General features: G+C 37.0%; 1 protein-coding gene across 1 annotated transcript in view; it reads right to left on the bottom strand.

The window, feature by feature from the left end:
• The window catches only part of CD2AP (CD2 associated protein), a 160,302-nt gene that overhangs the window by 74,270 nt on the left and 64,044 nt on the right, over positions 1–21,988 (bottom strand). Inside the window, 2 exon segments of the mRNA XM_017847680.1 lie at positions 2,996–3,116; positions 13,086–13,186. Coding sequence (XP_017703169.1) covers positions 2,996–3,116; positions 13,086–13,186 — 222 coding nt within the window.

Here is a 21,988-nt window from a genome sequence, read left to right as displayed (position 1 = left end):
TACTACAAGACTATAGGAACCAAAAACAGCATGGTCTGGTACCAAAACAGATATACAGACCAACAGAACAGGACAGAGGTCTCAGAAATAATACCACATATCTACAACCACCTGATCTTTGACAAACCTGACAAAAACAGGCAATGGGGAAAGGATTCCCTATTTAATAAATGTTGCTGGAAAAACTGGTTAGACATATACAGAAAACTGAAACTGGACGCCTTCCTCATACCTTATACAAAAATTAACTCAAGATGGATTAAAGATCTAAACATAAGACCTAAAGCCATAAAAACTCTAGAAAAAAACATAGGCAATACCAGGACATAGGCATGGGCAAAGACTTCATGTCTAAAACACCACAAGCAATGGTAACAAAAGCCAAAATTGACAAATGAGATCTAATTAAACTAAAGAGCTTCTGCACAGCAAAAGTAACTATCATCAGAGTGAACACACAACCTACAGAATGGGAGAAAATTTCTGCAATCTATTCATCTAACAAAGAGCTAACATCCAGAATCTACAAAGAACTTAAAACATATTTACAAGAAAAAACCCCATCAAAAGGTGGGCAAAGGATATGAATAGACACTTTTCAAAAGAAGACATTTATGCAGCCAAAACACATGAAAAAACGCTCATCATCACTGGTTATCAGAGAAATGCAAATCAAAACCACAATGAGATACCATCTCATGCCAGTTAGAATGGCGATCATTAAAAAGTCAGGAAACAACAGATGCTGGAGAGGATGTGAAGAAATGGGAACGCCTGTACAATGTTCATGGGAGTGTAAATTAGTTCAACCATTATGGAAGACAGTGTGGCGATTCCTCAAGGATCTAGAACTAGAAATACCATTTGACCCAGAAATCCCATTACTGGGTATACACCCAAAGGATTATAAATAATTCTACTATAAAGACACATGCACACATGTTTATTGCAGCACTTATTTACGATAGCAAAGACTTGGAACCAACCCAAATGCCCATCAATGTTAGACTGGATAAAGAAAATGTGGCACATATACACACGGAATACTATGCAGCCATAAAAAAGAACGAGTTCAGCTGGGCGCAGTGGCTCATGCCTGTAATCTCAGCACTTTGGGAGGCCAAGGCAGGCGGATCACCTGAGGTTGGGAGTTCAATACCAGCCTGACCAACAGGGAGAAACCCCGTCTCTACTAAAAATACAAAAAATTAACCAGGCGTGGTGGCACGTGCCTGTAGCCCCAGCTGCTTGGGAGGCTGAGGCAGGACAATCGCTTGAACCCGAGAGGCAGAGGTTGCGGTGAGCTGAGACTGCAACACTGCACTCCAGCCTGAGCAACAAGAGTAAAACTTCATCTCAAAAAAAAAAAAAAAAAAGAGTTCATGTCCTTTGCAGGGTCATTAATGAAGCTGGAAATTGTCATTCTCAGGAACAGAAAAACACCACATGTTCTCACTCATAAATGGGAGCTGAACAGTAAGAACATAGGGGCACAGGGAGGGGAACATCACACACCGGGGCCTGTTCGGAGGGTGGGAGGCAAGGGGAGAGATAGCATTAGGAGAAATATCTAATGTAGATGACGGGTTGATAGGTGCAAACCACCATGGCACGTGTAATAATAAGAGCTATTTATGTAATAAACCTGCACGTTCAGTACATGTATCCCAGAACTTAAAGTTTAACAAAAAAAAAAAAAAAAAAAAGGAAAAAAATTGCATTCTCTTACCACTGAGCGCACTGAGTTTATAAACCCATTTGCTATACCAACTTTGTTTTCCTACTTAATTTCAAAATTTTTACTCTTCCATATGTAAGACAATGAAGGTAATGATAAAAGAAAGAAAAAAAAACTGACAGCTCACAACAATCTATGATGCTGCAAACATCTTTATGCTTAGAAACTACCTGTCAATTCACGAAACAGCCCTTTCATGTTAAAAAAAAAAAAAATTATTCCTGTTTTGTAAACGAAAAAAATACAGTTAAGCAAAGACAACTAAGACATAGTTTCTGCCATCATGGAAGACTAACACCTTAACATGATCTTGTAACTAAAGATAGATTAAAGCATAAAATATAGGGACACAATGAAAAGTATTCAGTACCTAAGCAGTCTCAGCAATCTTACAAATTCACCTCATTATTTTTAATATTTAGTTTTCATATGTTCGCATTAAGCCAGTTCTAAAAACAAAAACCAATGATACCGGCAACCTTAAGGTTATGGTCTACTCCTAGTATCTACAAATCTATCTAATCATAAAATTGTCAAATAATATTACCTAACGTAAATCCCTGAAAATTCTCACTACATATACATTTCCATCAAGAAAAACATATTCTTATCCCCACATTTCCACTTGTAAATTCGAGACCTCTTTTAGAAAACAAAACACAACTCTCCTAATTCCTACAGCAATTCTTAAAAGTAACAAAATTTAAATCCATCTTTGGGATAAAATTTTGTCAATCATACTCTTAAATGGTGAGCAAATTAAGAAGAATTTGTGGGTGAGTCTCTAAATAACTAACATCACAAAATAACTAAATGATATTTGGCTGCCCAGAATAAACAAAATCTATTATGTGAATATAGAAAATAACAAAAGTAAGGTTGTTTCTTATTTCTAAAATTTCTGAAGTATTCAAGAGTCCACTTGCAAACTGGGCAGGCCAAAAATGCATATGAATATATCTTTAGCAGGAAGAAATCATTAACCTAAGATGAATCATAACCTAAGATGAATCATTTTAAACTCAGGGTACTAAAGATTTACTTAAGGTTAAAGCAGAAATCAGAGAAAGAAAAATAATTGAACCAGATATTTAATTCAGTTTAGGTCCCCATCATAATTTGCTTTTTTAAAGTAGACTAATTGAAGCTGACTGAAAGTTCAAAAGGAAGAACAGAGTTTCAAAAAATACAAAATAAAACACTAGATGATATAGAAAATTTATTTAAATCAATTAAAAATTTTAAGAAATAGTCTACCTGAATCGTCCTGGGCTTCACGAGTTTCACCATCATCTGTTACCTCTAGTTCTTTCACAAAATTTGAGGGAAACAATCCCAACTTGTTGTTCAGGGTTCCACTCCACCAGCCTTCTTCTACCTGAAAAGTTCACAATTCAAAAGTAAAACAACTTCTGTTAAGTGAAAATCATCACCCTATGGGAAAATTAAGCTACAAAAGCAAATGGCCACAAAACCAGCACTGTGAAATCAGCACTTTAAAATTTAAAACACAATGAAGAAAAGACATTTTAGGTGGATTAAATTTTAGTGGATTATTCATATATGGGATTAATCATATATCAACTGCACTCTGCAACATTTACAATGAGAACTTGTAATCAATCGCAATCTATGAAGCACTTTTCATGAAAATATGAGATAACCATATATCCTGTATTAACAGCCAGAAGTACATAGCTTCTGGAATGTCACAGTTGTAAACACTACTCAGCCTTGATTTGTATATTATTTAAAGTATTTGGAAATGTTTTATTTGAAAAAAATTTGATGATTCTAAGAATGCAACTTCCTGGACAGGCACGGTGGTTGAGGTCTGTAATCCCTGTACTTTGACAGCCCAAGGTAGGCAGACTGCTTGATCAGAAGTTTGAGACCAGCCTGGGCAACGTGGTGAAATCCCATCTCTAAAAAAAAATACGAAAGTAAGCTGGATGTGGTGGTTGGTGCCTGTAGTCCCAGTTACTGGGCAGGCTGAGCCTGATTGTGCCACTGGACTCCAGCCCAGGTGACAGAGGAGAGACTCTGTCTCAAAAAAAGAAAAAAGAAAATAAATATAACTTCCTAAATGGCACAGAAAATTGCTAAACCTATTACTTGAACAGTGATTCTTTGCTTAAATATAATTTCCTACTTTTAAAAACCCAGATGTCAAGCTCCACTAAACACCTTCCTTCAAACAGATACATCCTAATGAATCAAACACTTCAGAAAAACATTTACACTTACTAATAAGATTACTCAATTTCCGTGAAATTACTTAATATTTAACAACTTTAAAAATGTATAGCTTCTGATATGGATATTAAGGAGTGCTAACAGGTTAAAAACAATTTTTTAGGCCGGGTGCAATGGCTCATGCCTATAATGCCAACGCTTTGGGAGGCCAAAGATCACCTGAGGTCAGGAGTTTGAGACCAGCCTGGCCAACATGGTAAAACCCCATCTCTACTAAAAAAAAAAAAATTAGCCAGGTGTGGTGGTGCACGCCTGTAGTCCCACCTACATGGGAGGCTGAGGCAGGAGAATCACTTGAAACTGGGAAGCAGAGGTTGCAGTGAGCTGAGATGGTGCCACTGCTCTCCACCCTGGGGAATAGAGTGAGACTCCAGCTCAAAAACAAAAAAAAAAAGAAAAAGAAAATTTAAAAAAGAGTAAACTACTAACTGTCAAAATGTACTTAGCAGCACTACACACAATATAGCTAGAAAAAGATCTATTTCTTGTTTAAAATATTTTTAATTGTTTTCCATCTCATAAAAGGTAGGCAACCTTTTACTAAGTTATTCATCTAACAGCCACTATGTGTAAGCCATGGTGTTAACTACTAGGGAAAGATTCAAACTTGCATATGAGAGATCCCTGTTCTTCAATAAAACATCTAAAGAAAAAAACAATAAGCAGATGGCTACAATACAATGTAAGGGGTACTCTAACTAACATATGAACAAAATACTGCTAGGAGCAAATAGAAAGGGCTTGAAAGAATAAAACAAAATGCTCCCCCCAAAAAGGAAATGACCAAAACAATGTGATATTAAAGGCTGAATAAAAGTAAAACTATAATGACTTAAAAATAAATGATTTATTCATGGAAGGTATAGCTAAAATACAAAATGGGTGCTAGAATACAAGCTGTTTGAGGGAGAAAAGGAAGGCAGTAGAACATCAAGTGACCAGAATTTTTATCAGACTCAAGGAAGCACCAACGAACTGGAAGTGATCCAAACTAGTTGTGATGGAAGACACGTAGACCAAACTAGAATAGATACAACAAAGGGAGAGAAACATCAGCTGTCTATTATCTATACCTGGAATCCCCATTGGCAACAACTGAGGAGATAGGGTTACTTAAAGAATTCTTAGGAGGCAGAGTAGTACAGTGGTAAAAAACTCAAAATAGACTCCATGACAATCTGCAATTGCAAAAATACAGAACCAGCCCAAATGCCTATCAATCAACAAGTGGATTTAAAAAGAAAATGTGGTGTATATATATACACGTATCATGGAATACTACTCAGCCATCAAAAGGAACAAAATAATGGCATTCACAGCAACATGAATGGAATTGGAGACTATTATTCTAAGTGAAGTAACTGAGGAATGGAAAACCAATCATCGTATGTTCTCACTCATATGTGGGAGCTAAGCTATGAGGATGCAAAGGCATAAGAATGATACATAGGACTTTGGGGCCTCGGGGGGAAAGAATGGGGGTGGCGGGGGATAAAAGACTACACATTGGATACAGTGTGCACTGCTCAGGTGACGGGTGCTCCAAAATCTCAGAAATCACCACTAAAGAATGTACTCATCTAATCAAACACCACCTGTTCCCCAAAAACCTATTGAAATAAAAAAATTTAAAAATTAAGAAAAAACAGACTGCAAGGATTGAAATTCAGACTTAGATGGCTGCAAGAAGATCTCTCATCCTACAACTGTGACCTTGACACTCCTCCCACCAAGAAGTGGTGGTCTCTGTTCCCTAACCCTTAAATCTTGGTGGCTTATGACTCACTTGTAACCAACAGATGCTAGTTGGTAAAGGGCAATAAAGCTAACATCACATGTGCTGAAATGCTTGCACTTAAGAGCTGTGAAATGCCATATAAAAAGTCCGATGACCTTGAGATGCCCGTACTGTAAGAAAGTCAACCCAAATGGAAAGGCTAACATAACGGCTCTCCAACTGGCAGTTCCAGTCTTCAAGGTTTCTAGGCACCAGACATGTGAGTGAAAAAAACTTCCTATTATTCCAAGAGACCCCAGCATTGAATCTTTCCAGCTGAGGGCCCCAGACAAGCCATTCGGGCTATACCCCATTTGAATTCTTGACTCACAGGCATAATACAACCGTTGTTCTTTGCCACCAAGTTTGAGATGGCGTGGTATGCAGCAACAGTAACTAAAACAGCCACCACTTATCTTCCTTGATTGAGTCTCTTCCTATGTACAATGGGGATAAAAATACCTATCTTCTTAGATAGTTTTTAAAACTTCCAAGGACATAATACATTTGAAATTCCCAGCACAGTGCTTCAAACATAACATAAGCTCAAAAAATGTTAACTATTACAGAAACCAAGCGAAAATAAAATAGAACAGCCTTTTGTATAAACACAATCAAAGTTTGTATAAACATAAACACTAGCGATAAATTACATTACATGTGTTTTGACACAAAATCAATCCACGCTGTAATAAATATCAAAATATACACGTTGAAAACATGACCTTCAACTGCAAAATTAAACTTAAATACTCCTTCAAATGATAAAAGCAGAGAAGTGAAAAATTATTTAAAATGTTTTTTCATTTTTTTATTTCCATAGGTTATTGGGGGAACGGTGGTGTTAGGTTACATAAGTTATTTAGTGGTGATTTGTGAGATTCTGGTGCACCCATCACCTGAGGAGTATACACTGCACCCAATTTGTAGTCTTTTATGATTCATCCCCTTCCCACCCTCTCCCCCCCGAGGCCCCAAAGTCCACTGTGTCACTCTTATGCCTCTGCATCCTCATAGCTTAGCTCCCACTTAAAAGTGAGAACACACGATGTTTGGTTTTCCATTACTCAGTTACTTCACTTAGAATAACAGTCTCCAGCCTCATTCAGGTCGCTGCGAATGCCATGAAACCATTCCTTTTTATGGCTGAGTAGTATTCCAGCATATACATACATACCACAGTTTCTTTGTCCACTCATTGATTGATGGGCATTAAGGCTGGTTCTACATTTTTGCCATTGTGAACTGTGCTGCTATAAATATGTCTGTGCAAGTATCTTTTTCATATAATGACTTCTTTTCCTCTGGGATTGTAGTGGGATTGCTGGATCAAGTGACAGTTCTACTTTTAGCTCTTAAATGAATCTCCACACTGTTTTCCATAGTGGCTGTACTAGTTTACATTCCCACCAGAAATACAGAAGTGTTCCCTGTTCACCACATCCACACCAACATCTATTATTTTTTGTTTGTTTGTTTTAATGGTCATTCTTGCAGGAGTAAGGTGGTATCACATTGTGGTTCTGATTTGCATTTCCCTGATAATTGGTGATGTTGAGTATGTCTTCGTAAGTTTGTTGGCCATTGCACATCTTCTTTTGAGAACTGTTTATTCGTGTCTTTAAACCACTTTTTGATGGGATTGTTTTTTTCTTGCTAATTTGTTTGAGTTCATTGTAGATTCTGGATAGTAGTCCTTTTGTCAGATGTATAGATTGTGAAGATTTTCTCCCACTCTGTGGCCTGTTTACTCTGTCGACTATTCCTTTCGCCATACAAAAGCTCTTTAGTTTAATTAGGTTGTAGCTATTTATCTGTTTTCAGTGCATTTGCTTTTGGGTTCTTGGTCATGAAATCCTTGCCAAAGTCAATGTCTAGAAGGGTTTTTCCAATGTTATCTTCAAGAATTTTTAGAGTTTCAGGTCTTAGATTTAAGTCCTTGATCCATCTTGAGTTGATTTTTGTATAAGGTGAGAGATGAGGATCCAGTTTCATTCTCCTGTATGTGGCTAGCCAACTATGCCAGCACCATTTGTTGAAAAGGATGTCCTTTCCCCACTTTGTGTTTTTGTTTGATTTGTCAAAGATCAGTTAGCTGTAAGTATTTGGGTTTATTTCTGGGTTCTCTATTCTGTTTCATTGGCCAATATGCCTGTTTTTATACCAGTACCATGCTGTTTTGCTGACTATGGCCTTATAATTTGAAATCACGTAACGTGAGGTCTCCAGATTTGTTATTTATGCTTAGTCCTGCTTTGGCGATGCAGGCTCATTTTGATTCCATATGAATTTTAGCATTGTTTTTTCTAATTCTGTGAAGAATGATGGTGGTACGTATAGGAATTCTGTTGAATTTGTAGATTGCTTTTAGCAGTATGGTCATTTTCACAATACTGAGTCTACACCCATCCATGACCATGAGATGTGTTTCCATTTGTTTTTGTCATCTATGATTTCTTTCAGTAGGGTTTTGTAGTTTTCCTTGTAGAGGTCTTTTGACTCCTTAGTTAGGTATTCCTAAGCATCTTAATTTTTTTTTTTGCAGCTATTGTAAAAGGGGTTGAGTTCTTGATTTGATTCTCCGCATGACTGTTGTTGGTATATAAAAGAGCTACTGATTTGCATACATTAATTTTGTACCTGGAAACTTTGCTGAATTCTTTTATCAGTTCTAGGAGCTTTCAAAGGAGTCTTTAGGGTTTTCAAGGTAAACAATCATATCATCAGCAGTTTGATAGTCTGACTTCCTCTTTACCAAGTTGGATGCCCTTTATTTCTTTCTCTTGTCTAATTGCTCTGGCTAGGACTTCCAGTACTATATGGAAGAGGAGTGGTGAGAGCAGGTATCCTTATCTTATTCCAGTTCACAGAGGGAATGCTTTCAATTTTTCCCCTTTCAGTATTATGCTGGCTGTGGATTTGTCATAGACAGCTTTTATTATGCTGAGGTATGTCCCTTGTATGCCAATTTTGCTGAGAGTTTTAATCATAAAGCAATGTTGGATTTTGTCAAATGCTTTTTCTGCATCTATTGAGATGATCATGTGATTTTTGTTTTTTAATTCTGTTTATGTGACATATCGCATTTACTGACTTGTGTATGTTAAACTATCCCTGCATTCCTGATATGAAACCCAGTTGATCGTGGTGCATTATCTTTTTGATATGTTGTTGGATTCAGTTAGCTAGTACTTTGTTAAGGATTTTAGCATCTATATTCATCAGGGATATTGGTCTATAGTTTTCTTTTTTTGTTATGTCCTTTCCTGGTCTTGGTATTAGGGTGATACTAGCTTCACAGAATGATTTAGGAAGGGTTCCCTCTCTCTATCTCCTGAAATAGTGTCAACAGGATTGGTACCAATTATTTGAATGTCTGATAGAATTCTGCTGTGAATCCATCTGGTCCTGGACCTTTTTTGTTGGTGGTGGTTAATTTTTTAATTACCATTTCAACCTGGCTGCTTGCTATTGTTCTGTTCAGCATGTGTAATTCTTCCTGATTTAATCAAGGATTCTATCTTTACAGGAATTCAGCCATCTCCTCTAGGTTTTCTAGTTTATGCACGGAAAAAAGTTCATAGTAGCCTTGAATGATCTGTTGTATTTCTGTGGTGTCAGCTGTAATATCTCCAGTTTTGTTTCTAACTGAGTTTATTTGGATTTTCTCTCTTCTTTTCTTGGTTAATCTTGCTAATGGTCTCTCAATCTTATTTATCTTTTCAAAGAACCAGTTTTTAATTTATCTTTTTTTTGTGTTTGTTTGTTTGTTTCAATTTCACTTAGTTCTGCTCTGATCTTGGTTATTTCCTTTCTTCTGCTGAGTTTGGGTTTGGTTTGTTCTTCTTTCTCTCGTTGGGTGACCTTAGATTGTCTGTCCGTGCTCTTTCATAGTCTCTGATGTAGGCATTTAGGGCTATCAACTTTTAACTTTTAAGTTGACTTAAGTTAAAAGTTAGGTTATTAACTATTAATTTTCCTCTTAGCACTGCCTTTGCTGTATCCCAGAGGTCATGAAAGGTGTGTCACTATTGTTGTTCAGTAAGAAGAATTTTTAAATTTCCATCTTGATTTCATTTCTGACCCAATGATCATTCAGGAGTAGGTTATTTAATTTCCATTATTTGCATGGTTTTGCAGACTCCTTTGATTTCCAGTTTTATTCCACTGTGGTGTGAGAGAGTGCTTGATATAATTTCAATTTTCTTAAATTTACTGAGGCTCATTTTGTGGCCTATGTTGAATAGAATGTATATTCTGTGGTGGTTGAGCAGAATGTTCTGTAAATATCTGTTAACTCCATTTGTTCCAGGGTATAGTTTAAATTCATTGTTTCTTTGTTGACTTTGTCTAGATGACCTGTCTAGTGCTGTCAGTGGAGTACTGAAGTCCCCCACTATTATTGTGTTACTATCTCATTTCTTAGGCCTATTAGTAATTGTCTTATAAATTAAAGAGCTCCAGTGTTAGGTGCATATATATATATATATATAGAAATGTGATGTTTTCTTGTTGGACAAGGCCTTTTATCATTATGTAATGTCCCTCTGTCTTTTTAAACTGCTGTTAATTTAAAGTTTGTTTTGTCTGATACAAGAATAGCTACTCCTGCTGTCCATTTGCATGAAATATCTTTTTCTACATCTTTACCTTAAGTTTGTAATTCCTTAAGTGTTAGGTGAGTCTCTCGAAGGCAGCAGAGAGTTGTTGAATTCCCGTCCATTCTGCAGTTATGTATCTTTTACATGGAGCATTTAGGCCATTTACATTCAACATTAGTATTGAGATGTGAGATACCATTCCATTCACTGGGGTATTTGTTGCCTGTATACTTTGGTTTTTTTGCTTTTGTTTTGCTTTTAACTTGTATTTTGTTTTAATAGGTCCTGTGAGATTTATATTTCAAACAGGTTCTATTTTGATGTGTTTCCAGGATTTGTTTCAAGATTTAGAGCTCCTTTTAGCAGTTCTTGTAGTACTGGCTTGGTAGTGGTAAATTCTCTCGGCATTTGTTTGTCTGAAAAAAGACTGTATGTTTCCTTCATTTATGAAGCTAAGTTTTGCTGGATACAAAATTCTTGGCTGATAATTGTTTTGTTGAGGAGGTTCAAGATAGGACCCCAATCCCTTCTAGCTTGTATGGTTTCTGCTGAGAAATCTGCTGTTAATCTGATAGACTGTCCTTTATACGTTACCTGGTGCTTCTGCCTCACAGCTCTTAAAATTCTTTCCTTCGTCTTAACTTTTAGATAACCTGACGACAATGTACCTAGGCAATAATCTTATTGTGATAAATTTCCCAGGTGTCCTCTGAACTTCCTATATTTGGATGCCTAGGTCTCTGGCAAGGCCGGGGAAGTTTTTCTGATTATTCCCCCAAATATGTTTTTTCAACTTTTAGATATCTCTTCTTCCTCAGGAAGGCCAATTATAACCTGATGATAATGTGCCCAGGCAATAATCTTTTTGTGATAAATTTCCCAAGTGTTCTTTGAGCTTCTTATATTTGGATGTCTAGGTCTGTAGCAAGGCAGGGGAAGTTTTTCTGATTATTCCCCCAAATAGGTTTTTTAAACTTTTAGATTCCTCTTCTTCCTCAAGGAGGCCAATTATTCTCGGGTTTGGTCATTTAACCTAATCCCAGACTTCATGGGGGCTTGGTTCATATTTTCTTATTCTTTGTCTTTGTTGGATTGAGTTAACTCAAAAACCTTGTCTTCAAACTCTGAAGTTCTTTCTTCTGCTTATTCAATTCTATTGCTGAAACTTTCCAGAGCATTTTGCACTTCTGTAAGTGCATCCATTGTTTCCTGAAGTTTTGATTATTTTTTATTTATGGTATCTATTTCACTGAATACTTCTCCCTTCACTTCTTCTATCGTTTTTTTTATTTCCTTAAATTGGGCTTCATCTTTCTCTGATGTCTCCCTGATTCGCTGAATAACTTACCTTCTGAATTCTTTTTCAGGTAAATCAGGGATTTATTCTTGGTTTGGATCCCTTGCTGGTGAGCTAGTGTGATTTTTGGGGGGCAGTAAAGAACCTTGTTTTGTCTTATTACCAGAGTTGGTTTTCTGATTCCTTCTCATTTGGGAAGGCTCTGTCAGAGGGAAGTGTAGGGCTCAAGGCTGTTTAGATTCTTTTTGTCCCATGGGGTGCTCCTTTATGTAGTACTCTTCCTCTTTTCCCAGGGATGTGGCTTCCTGAGAGCCGAACTGTAGTGATTATCTCTCTTCTGCCACGCAGCTAGTCTACCAGGCTCTGGGCTGGTACTGGGGGTTGTCTGCACAGCGTCCCATGACATGAACCATCTGTGGGTCTCTTAGCCGTGGATACCAGCACCTGCTCTGGTGGAAGTGGCAGTTGGGGTTGGAGGTGGGAGTGGGGGCAGGTTGAAATGAACTCTGTGAAGCTCCTTAGCTCTGGTTGTTTAATGCACTATTTTTGTGCTGGTTGGCTTCCTGCTGGGAGGTGGCACTCTCAAGAGAGCATTAGCTATGTAGTATGGGGAGGAACAGGTGGTGGGCAGGGTCTTGGAAATCCCAAAAGTATATGCCCTTTGTCTTCAGTTACTTGGGTGGGTAGGGAAGGACCATTAGGTGAGGGCAGGGCTAGGCATGTCTCATCTCAGACTCTCCTTGGGCGGATCTTGCTGTGACTGAGTATCTGGGGTGTCTCCCGGGTCCTACAGGAGCAGCTGCCTTCCTTCAGAGGGTCTGTGGGTTCTCTCCGCTTTCCTAACGTATTCCTGCAGTCAATCTAGAGCAAAAGTTCACGATGTGAGCCTCCACATGCTGCTCTGTCTGGCCCAGTGGGAGCTGCAATCTAGTCCTGCCTCCTGTCCACCATGATCTCTCGGTTTTTAAAATACTTTAAAATCCCTTTCTAAGATACCAAAACATGGCAAAGTATTTTTATTAATATTTGAATGTGATAATTCAAACCAGGCAGAGCTTTTAAAAAGATTTTGCTTTGTATTCCTTTATTACACAAAAGGCAAAATTCCTTCTATTTCACTGCTTTGTGCCTATGGTAAATTCAGAATCAAAGAAAAGTCTTGTTTATGTTCTTAACTACTTAGATTACATTAATGTTTAGCTTTAAAGGGGCATTTTATTCCTAAAGGCAGGAAATACAAATACATACATAAATACAGCACTGATGAGTAAAGAAACTCTTATATTTTAAAATTTAATTTTTTTAAAAAAGTGACAACAGTTCTCACAGAAGACTAATATTCTTACAATTAATTTTTCTAAAATCCACAGCATCAATTACCATTGCTGTTTTATCTGTAACACATTTTTTCCTTACCTCTTCATTAATATCAATAATATCTCCCACTTTCAGCTCCAGTTCGTCCTCATTTTGTGGAATGTACTCAAAAAGAACTTTACACTGACGCTTCTTGGTCTCTAAAGAAAGTAACATAATAAGAAATTAGATTAAGAAAGATCATTTTTGCAAACAGTATATTTACATGCCATGTTTATAGTCATAGGACATTCTAAACAGCTAATCACAATCAGCCCTGGTTAGCTTTTTACCCCAAGCCCCACACTACAAATATTAAGGCTTCAGGCAATAAAATCTGCTTATACATCTTATCCCACCATTTGCACAAAAGCAAAATATCCAAATACCCATTACCATTTTTGAGACTAAAAAAAACAGACAATAAAAGACACTTGGTACAACAAATTCATCAGATAAATTCTCTAGGTTAGTGATTTTCAGACTACTTCCTAATCAAGTCTGGGAATACTACTTAAAATTAGTACTTATACGACTGTAGAAAGAAGCAGTAATATGTACAAATCTGAAATTTATTTTGTCTTCTTTAATAACTATTTTCAGACAGCTAAAAATGAAACTCACTTATGTGAAGATAATTTTACTTTCGCTTTTCAAACAAGCTTCATTTATTCAGAAATGATCATTTATAACCATTCGGACTTGTGTTCTCAACCTTTCTCAAGCTCTACGAACTGAGAACTCAGACTCACTCCCATCTTCAAAAATGAATCATTAAGCAGCTATGGGTGGATTACCAGGAATAGTTGACTACTACTTGATATTCCAAGTGTGTTTCTTAGACCAGCAGCAACAGTATAGCCCGGGAGCTTGTGACATATGTACTATCTTAAGCTCCAACCCACATCTACTTAACAGGGACTGAGTAAAAAGTTCCCTCAAGATTCATATATTGAAACCCTAACACCCAATGAGTTTGGCAATAGTGCCTTTGTGGAAGTGGTAAATAGGGTTAAATGAGGTCCTAAGGATTAACACCCTAATGAGATAGGACTAGTATCCTTACAAAAGAGGAAGAGACATCAGCCCACCATTGCCTTCCCCAGCCCTCCAATACAAAGGAAAGACCAAGCAAGAAAACAAGGAGACAGTGGTCCTCTACAAGCCAGAAGAGGGGCATCACCAGAAACCAACCCTGACAGCACCTTGATCTTGGACTTCTAATCGTCCAAAACTGTGAGAAGATAAATCTGTTAAAGCTACTAAGTCTGTGGTATTTTGTTATGGTAGCCCTAGCAGACTGAATTTTGAATCAGAGCGTGCACATTAACAAGATCCCTCGGTGATTCTCAATCTTGTACCCAATAATTCAGTCACCCTGATCTTTGATTTCTTGAAAATGGAATACCCTATTCCAATCTTGTACCCAATAATTCAGTCACCCTGATCTTTAATTTCTTAAAATGGAATACCGCTATTCCATCTCACACTTCAATGTACTGTTTTTTTTTTGTCAAGGAACTTTACTTTCACCCACGAAGCCCACCTTCAACTCATCTTCATTTCTCAGCTTAGAAGGCACTCCCAAATAGCTTTCTTTTTCTTTTTTTTTTGAGACAGAGTCTCGCTCTGTTGCCCAGGCTGGAGTGCAGTGGCACAATCTCGACTCACTGCAACCTCTGCCTCCCGGGTTCAAGCGATTCTCCTGCCTCAGCCTCCTGAGTAGTTGGGATTACAGGAGAGCGGCACCACGCCTGGCTAATTTTTGTATTTTTAGTAGAGGCGGGGTTTCACCATGCTGATCAGGCTGGTCTCAAACTCCTGACCTCAGGTAGATCCATCCACCTCGGCCACCCAAAGTGCTAGGATTACAGGTGTGAGCCACTGCGCCCAGCCACAAATAGCTTTCTAAATTAAATACTTTTCCTTTGTGCTACTCTAGCACCCTGTACTTACCCCCTATTTGCTTCTGCAACCTACCCAGCACCTAGCATAGTGCCTGGCTTATTCTAGATATCTGATACGGTCTATTTGTGCTGCTGTAACAAAATACCTGAGACTAGGTAATGAAGATAATACAAATTTACTTCTCACTGTTCTGGAGTCTGAAAAATCCAAGATCAAAGTGCCAGCAGACTTTATATCTGGTGAGAGCCCTCTACATATGTCATCACATGTCAGAAGGGCAAAAAAAGAACTAAGCTAGTTCCCTCCTGCCCTTTCATAAGGCACGAACCCATTCATGACAGCACAGTCCTCATGACTTAATCATTTCTCAAAAAGATCCACCTATTAATATCACAATGGAAATTAAATTTCAACATGAATTTTGGAAAGAACCATAATTCAATCCACAAGAGTATCTGCTACGTATTTTTGAATGAATTAATAAACAAATATCTAGGTTTAACTATATGGCATCATTGTCAACCAATATTATCACGAGTGTCTACATTCCATCAATAGCCTATCAACAACAATCCTAACAAGATTTTTCTTAATAATTTAAATGCACACTTAAAGAACACAACTTGAGAAGAAAATACACACACTAAAAAAGTAATTAGTAATAAAACTTGAATACATAATGAGAGTAAAATATTTAACACAAACCACAAATATTTCAAAAATGAGAAAGGACAGGTTTGAACTAGAGCAGATATGGAAGGCTTCAAAGAAGAAACAATAACAGAGTTATACAATAAAATATGAGTAAGATACAAGAAGGTGGGACAGATGTGGCAGGTATTTTAGAGCAAGGAAAACAGTTTTACTAACGAAGTAGGATTTGGTGATACAACAATTCTAAGGAGAGAGGACAACAAAGGAGAATCCTAAGAAGTAATCTGGACAGGCAGAATTTCACTGCATCAAATCATGATCTCCAAATAAACTCTTTGTAAAGAAAGATGTCATGCTACAATAGAAATATCAGCTGTACTGGAAGTCAGAAGAGATGTATGTTCTGGTACAGTTGTCATAATCTAGTTATTTCACTGAAATTCTCTAGGAATCAATTTCCTGGGCCATAAAATTACATCACGGAACTAGAAAACCACTACAGCTCCAACATTCTGCTCCAACATTCTGTGGATCTATGACATTGTTTATCAAGACAAAAAGTAATCTAACTTCACCCCCAAAACAACAAAACAAGCACATTACATGCAACCAATAGCATGGAGAGGTACAAAACAGACATAACCATCAAGTAGATAAAATAATTGAGTCTCCAAATAAGAAAGTTACATCTGTGTAAGTTTTTTTCCCCTTCCTAAAGCAATTAATTTGTATCTGACTTTTTACTGTAGTTTTTATAATAAAAGAAGCCAAAGAAAGTAAACAGACTGTGCGTGGAGGCTCACGCCTGTAATCCCAGCACCTTGGGAGGCCGAGGCAGGCAAATCACAAGGTCAGGAGATCAAGACCATCCTGGCTAACACAGTGAAACCCCGTCTCTACCGAAAATACAAAAAATTAGCCGGGCATGGTGGTGGGTGCCTGTAGTTCCAGCTACTCAGGAGGCTGAGGCAGGAGAACGGGCATGAACCTGGGAGGCGGATCTTGCAGTGAGCTGAGATCGTGCCACTGCACTCCAGCCTGGGCAACAGAGCAAGACTACACCTCAAAAAAAAAAAAAAAAAAAGGAAAAAAGAAAGTAAACAATGACCATAATTTTTTAACTAACCTAGAGTTCAGAGTAAAATTTTTCACATTTCACCTTTCACCAGACCTCAAGGTAAAATTTTAAGTAATTTAAATAGTTTTATGCATGCTACAGGAAAACTTCTCATCTCTTAAAATACAGAATCCCTAAATACCTTTGCAAGTTGTTCCAGTGACCTTAAGAAAATGTGTTCATTAATGTGTTACTGGCAGTTAGCACTTCATAGACAAGAGGCAAACAATCCATACTATTGAAAAGAAATGTCTATTTTGCTCAAGGTGCTCTTACAAGAATAAAATCCTTTCTATCGTTCTGATAATTTCAGACCTTTTTTAAAATGTGGTTTCTTTTTCATGAATGTTAATATCTCTTAAAATTGTACTTAAGGTGAAATGGACTACTCATTAGCCCCCACTCAGGGAGGTCAATGAAGTTTGAGCAGCCTAGCTATATTTTACCCGAGAACTTTATTTCTTCCTCTCACACTAAGCATAATTTTTCCCAAGTAGTTTGTATTAATAGAATCATTTGCACAAAAAAAAAAAAAAAAAAAATTCATTTAATCAAAGGAAGGAGTCACATTAGATAAAAGCATCTAAATAGCAATTATTACCACAAACTATGAGTCATTTATTTTAAAAAGAAAAAAATAATTCCACATTATTTCATATTTAAGTAGGGTTCACTCATAAATTGAGGTGACTGCCTACATTGAATCGATCCATTAATTTAACTGCCAGCACAATTAAGGGGGACTTTGAGATTTTTCACATTTTGAACTGTACAAAGTCAATAAATGTTAATTTCTATAATGTATCAGAACCCATGTTAAGCACAAAAAAGAAGAGGTGTCAATGAAGTTAAGTCCATTTTTTAAAAAAACTGTTAACTAGTATTTTTTTTTTTTTTGGACACAGGGCCTCACTCTGTCACCCAGGCAGTAGTATGAACTCTGCTCACTGCAACCTCTGCCTCCCAGGCTCAAGCAATCCTTCCACCTCAGCCTCTCAAGTAGCTGGGACCACAGGCACTCGTCACCATGCTGAGCTAATTTTTGTATTTTGTGTGTGTGTGTGTAGAGATGGGGTTTGCCATGTTGCCCAGGCTGGTCCTAAACTCCTGGGCTCAAGCAATCCACCCATCTCAGCCTCCCAAAGTGCTGGGATTACAGGTGTGAGCCACCACACCCAGCTATTAGCATTTTCTTATCACAAGTAACCTTTAATACTTTTCAGTTCTACAAAAAAATTGTACAAAATTGTCTTTTAAAATCATTATGTAAGTAAAGTTACTAACAAGGGAGAGAATAAAGGAGGTACAGCAAAGGCAGGGACATATTGCATTTCTTTCATGTACCAGCACTATTCTAAATTCTTCACATCTCCCACACAACAAAGCATTAACACTCACTATCTCATTTACCAATGAGAAAACAGGAAATAAAAGTTAAATAATCCATCAAAGACCACATAGCTAAAATGAGGCAAAACTAAAATTATATCCACTTCTGGAATATTATGCCCGCTTCGAAGCCTTAAATCTTTCCACTATAGTATGCTGTTGCCATTACAGATTACATAGTACTTTGACATAGCTCATATAGTCTAGTCACACTGGATTTTTACTCCCCCAAAATACCACATACTTGCTTATTTCTGTGGTTCTGCCAAAGGCTGCATTTCTTCCTTGAATGCTGTTCTCCCAATCTCCATGTGCTTGTATGTCCTACCTAAAGAAGAGCTTCAATACACTTTGCTTGACAACGCCAGTACAAAATTACCTTTTCATCTAAATTATCACTGCACATGTCTCTCATACAGTTCTGAATATATAGTATAAAACACCAGAATAACTGTAAACATTTATCAAGTACTTATAATTACTTAACATGTCAATGCCTCTTACATCTTATGAGAAAATTATGACTATCTCTATTTTATAGTAAATTGATGTTCACCCCTGCTACACTGTGAATTCTGAATCATCATCCATACTCAGCTTTATGTGGCAGATTTAACTGTTTCTCATGATCATGCTACCCACAGATATAAAGGCGTTTGACACACGCGAGTTCAAAAATTTCAGAAAACTTTACATGTTTAGTATTTTTAAAAAACAAAACCAAACTGTGTGAAATTTCAGACTCAGTAAAGTTTCTGCTCTTGTTCTTTTCTAATAAAACAGAAAATCTTTAATTTCTAAACGTGGGTCATCAAGAATAGTTAGGTATTTCATGTCTGAAAATAGATGTAACTATTTAGATCAAACAAAGCTCTTAAATTATGAAACCATTTATCACTGAAGACTGTTTTTAATGTTTCCATTAAATGCTTAAATAAGAGCATACCTCAATAAGAAGTGGGAGGTTGAATGCTAAAACTTCAGAAATAACAGCAAAAGGATTTCTGACCCAATTTTGGTTCCAGCTGGCTCTGGGAAAATATCTTCAGGTTCTATTAAAGCCCTAAAATGTATTTAGTGAATTTTTAAAATCAATTTCTTTCTCCACCAGGCGCAGTGGCTTACACCTGCAATCCCAGCACTATGGGAGGCCGAGGCAGGTGGATCAACTGAGGTCAGGAGTTTGAGACCAGCCTGACCAACGTGGTAAAACCCTGTCTCTACCAAAAATACAAAAAGTAGCTGGGCATGGTGGCACACGCCTATAATCCCAGCTACTTGGGAGGCTGAGGCAGGAGAATCACTTGAACCTGGAAGGCAGAGGGTACAGTGAGCCGAGATCATGGCACTGCACTCCATCCTGGGAGAGAAGACCGAAACTCTGTCTCAAAAAACAAATAAATAAAAACCAATTTATTTCTTCAATAAGCATATAATCAAATGTTAAAAGAAACACTGATTCAGTCATTTTACATGAATGATGAATGAATACATCATTTTCATGTAATGAAATACTCATTACATGAATACATGAATGATGTATAAATACATCATTCATATGTATCAATCAGCCATTCATACAGTTGAATCTTTTTAAAAAATTTTCTCACCCAGAGCAGTGGCTTGGGCCTGTAATCCCAGCATTTTGGGCGGCTGAGGCGAGCAGATCCCTTGAGGCCAGGAGTTTGAGACCAGCCTGGCCAAGATGGTGATACCCCATCTCTACTAAAAATAGAAAAAATTAGCCGGGTATGGAGGCGTGTTCCTGTAATTCCAGCTACTGGGGAGGCTGAGGTTACAGTGAGCTGAGACTGTGCCAATGAACTCCAACCTGAGATTCTGTATCAAAAAAAAAAAAAAAAATTCTCATCCTTAGCAATAAAAAAATCGTAATGCTTAGGCCATTAAGTGAAAGGCTCAAACTGTTCAAGATACTGCCTACTTTGCTGAGATGTTCTACTTAAGACACTCAAAATTTTAGAAAATCTTCATTATCACTATCATGGAGAAACACACAATGTGCTCAGAGGTGAAGTATTATGTCTGTAGCATACTTTCAACTGATTCCATTAAAAAAGTATATGTATATAAAGATAAAGCCAATGTGACAAAATGTTAACAGCATACGCGCATACGCAGGTGAAGGGTATACTATGTTCACTGCACAATTATTCCTTCAACTTTTCTAGGTATTTTAAAATTTTCTAAATAAAATAGAAAGTTAGAACAGCCTACCTGTTCAAGAAGGTAGGGTGCTCTAACCCCGAGATGATCTACTCATTTGAGTGAGTCTTTTTCCCCTTATCAGTCAGAATATTTCAATGTCAAAGAGTGACCATGAACCAGCATGCTCATTTTTTCAAAAAGTATACTACAAAGACGTATAGTCAGTGGACATAATTTGACAGTTTTCAGAATGTTACTATTTTCTTCAGCACTGATTCAAAATAAGAAAGCATACGATTTGCTACCCAAATGTTTTATGGGAGTGAAGTAATGTGTAGACTGGCATTCTTTCAACGAACTTTTCATGTGCAACATCATCCCTTGCAGTATAAACACTAGTGATCTATTAGTATCAATCTCAATGTATCTTTTAATTCAAAATAAGTAACTAAATGAAAAATCACTTCTGCTGTAGCATGAGTTTCCACTACTAAGGAAATACAATTAGCAAACACTATGTATTCCCTCATTTGTGCCAAGAGATTTCATCTGGTATGGATTTCCTCCAAATGTAAAGTGAAACATCTACCAACATTCCACACTGACTGTTAATATTCTGATGCTGAAACACGTCAATTATTTACTCTCTAAACACAATATTTTACCATTATCTTTGTGGCTGATTTTACAAGGGTGTCAGAAGTAATGTGACTTGCAACCTGTTTTTGCTCTGAGAAATGTACATTTGTTCTCTTCTCTGACTTTAGCAACGTAATCAACTTTTTCCTGTAAAGCACTATTCTATGTTTGCTCTAAAAAAAATTAATACTTCCTTGTTTTACTAAATGAGCTACCATGTTTAGTAATGGATCATAGCAAAAGTTTTCACAGCTTCATTACCACCCCAAAAAAGCCAATATACTAGAGACTAGAGAAGAATAGCTCACTAGTCCAATCCAGTTTTTGGATACTCAACATCATTACACTTATTTGAACCTCTCCTTTGTAGTTGCTTAGATAAAATTCAACACATACACAGATTCACTTTGTCTTGGCACACAGGGATTTAAACTGAACATATATACTGCAGTCTTTATACTATCAACCTTATATTAATACAATGGTTTTGGGTTTTTTAAATTAACATTAATAGTACTGGTGAGTTGTATCTGCTACTACGTAACAATACAATGAGTCACTTTTAAATAAGTGATCTATTTTGGAAATCAGAGATATGATCCAAACAGTAACAAAAAATAATATCAAGTTTAATAAACATTAAATAATACATAAATGACAGGAAAACAGAAAAGCAAAAACAACCTGCATCTTGCTTTAAATGTTAGCTGAGACCAAATGACCAATTTAGTCCTTGCAGCACATGTACTTTAAAAACAAGTTATGGAAGATCCTTAGGAAAAAAAGGCCTAAGCTTCCTGGCACCAACTACATAATGACTTTTCCTTCTTACAAGAGAAAATAATTTACATCCAGTGTTCTTATGAAAGGCAGAATTTACTGTATCCTTTCCTATTAGAAGATAAAGTGAAAAAAATATTCAGAACCTTCAACCTCTTTGTCTAACCTCTACTCAAGAAAAACCGTATCCCTTTATAGCTCCCTCGAGTGAAAGAAAGTTGTAAACGGATTTTACTATGGACAGAGGTCATGAAAAAACCTCCTGTGGGTTTTACTCTAAAAATTCTCCCTGAGCACAGAAATTCTATAT

This window comes from Rhinopithecus bieti, unplaced genomic scaffold, assembly GCF_001698545.2.
Source record: "Rhinopithecus bieti isolate Rb0 unplaced genomic scaffold, ASM169854v2 scaffold_28517, whole genome shotgun sequence".
Taxonomy (NCBI): domain Eukaryota; kingdom Metazoa; phylum Chordata; class Mammalia; order Primates; family Cercopithecidae; genus Rhinopithecus; species Rhinopithecus bieti.
The sequence above is the reverse complement of the archived record's forward strand: the minus strand, read 5'-3'. Positions and strand labels throughout refer to the sequence as shown.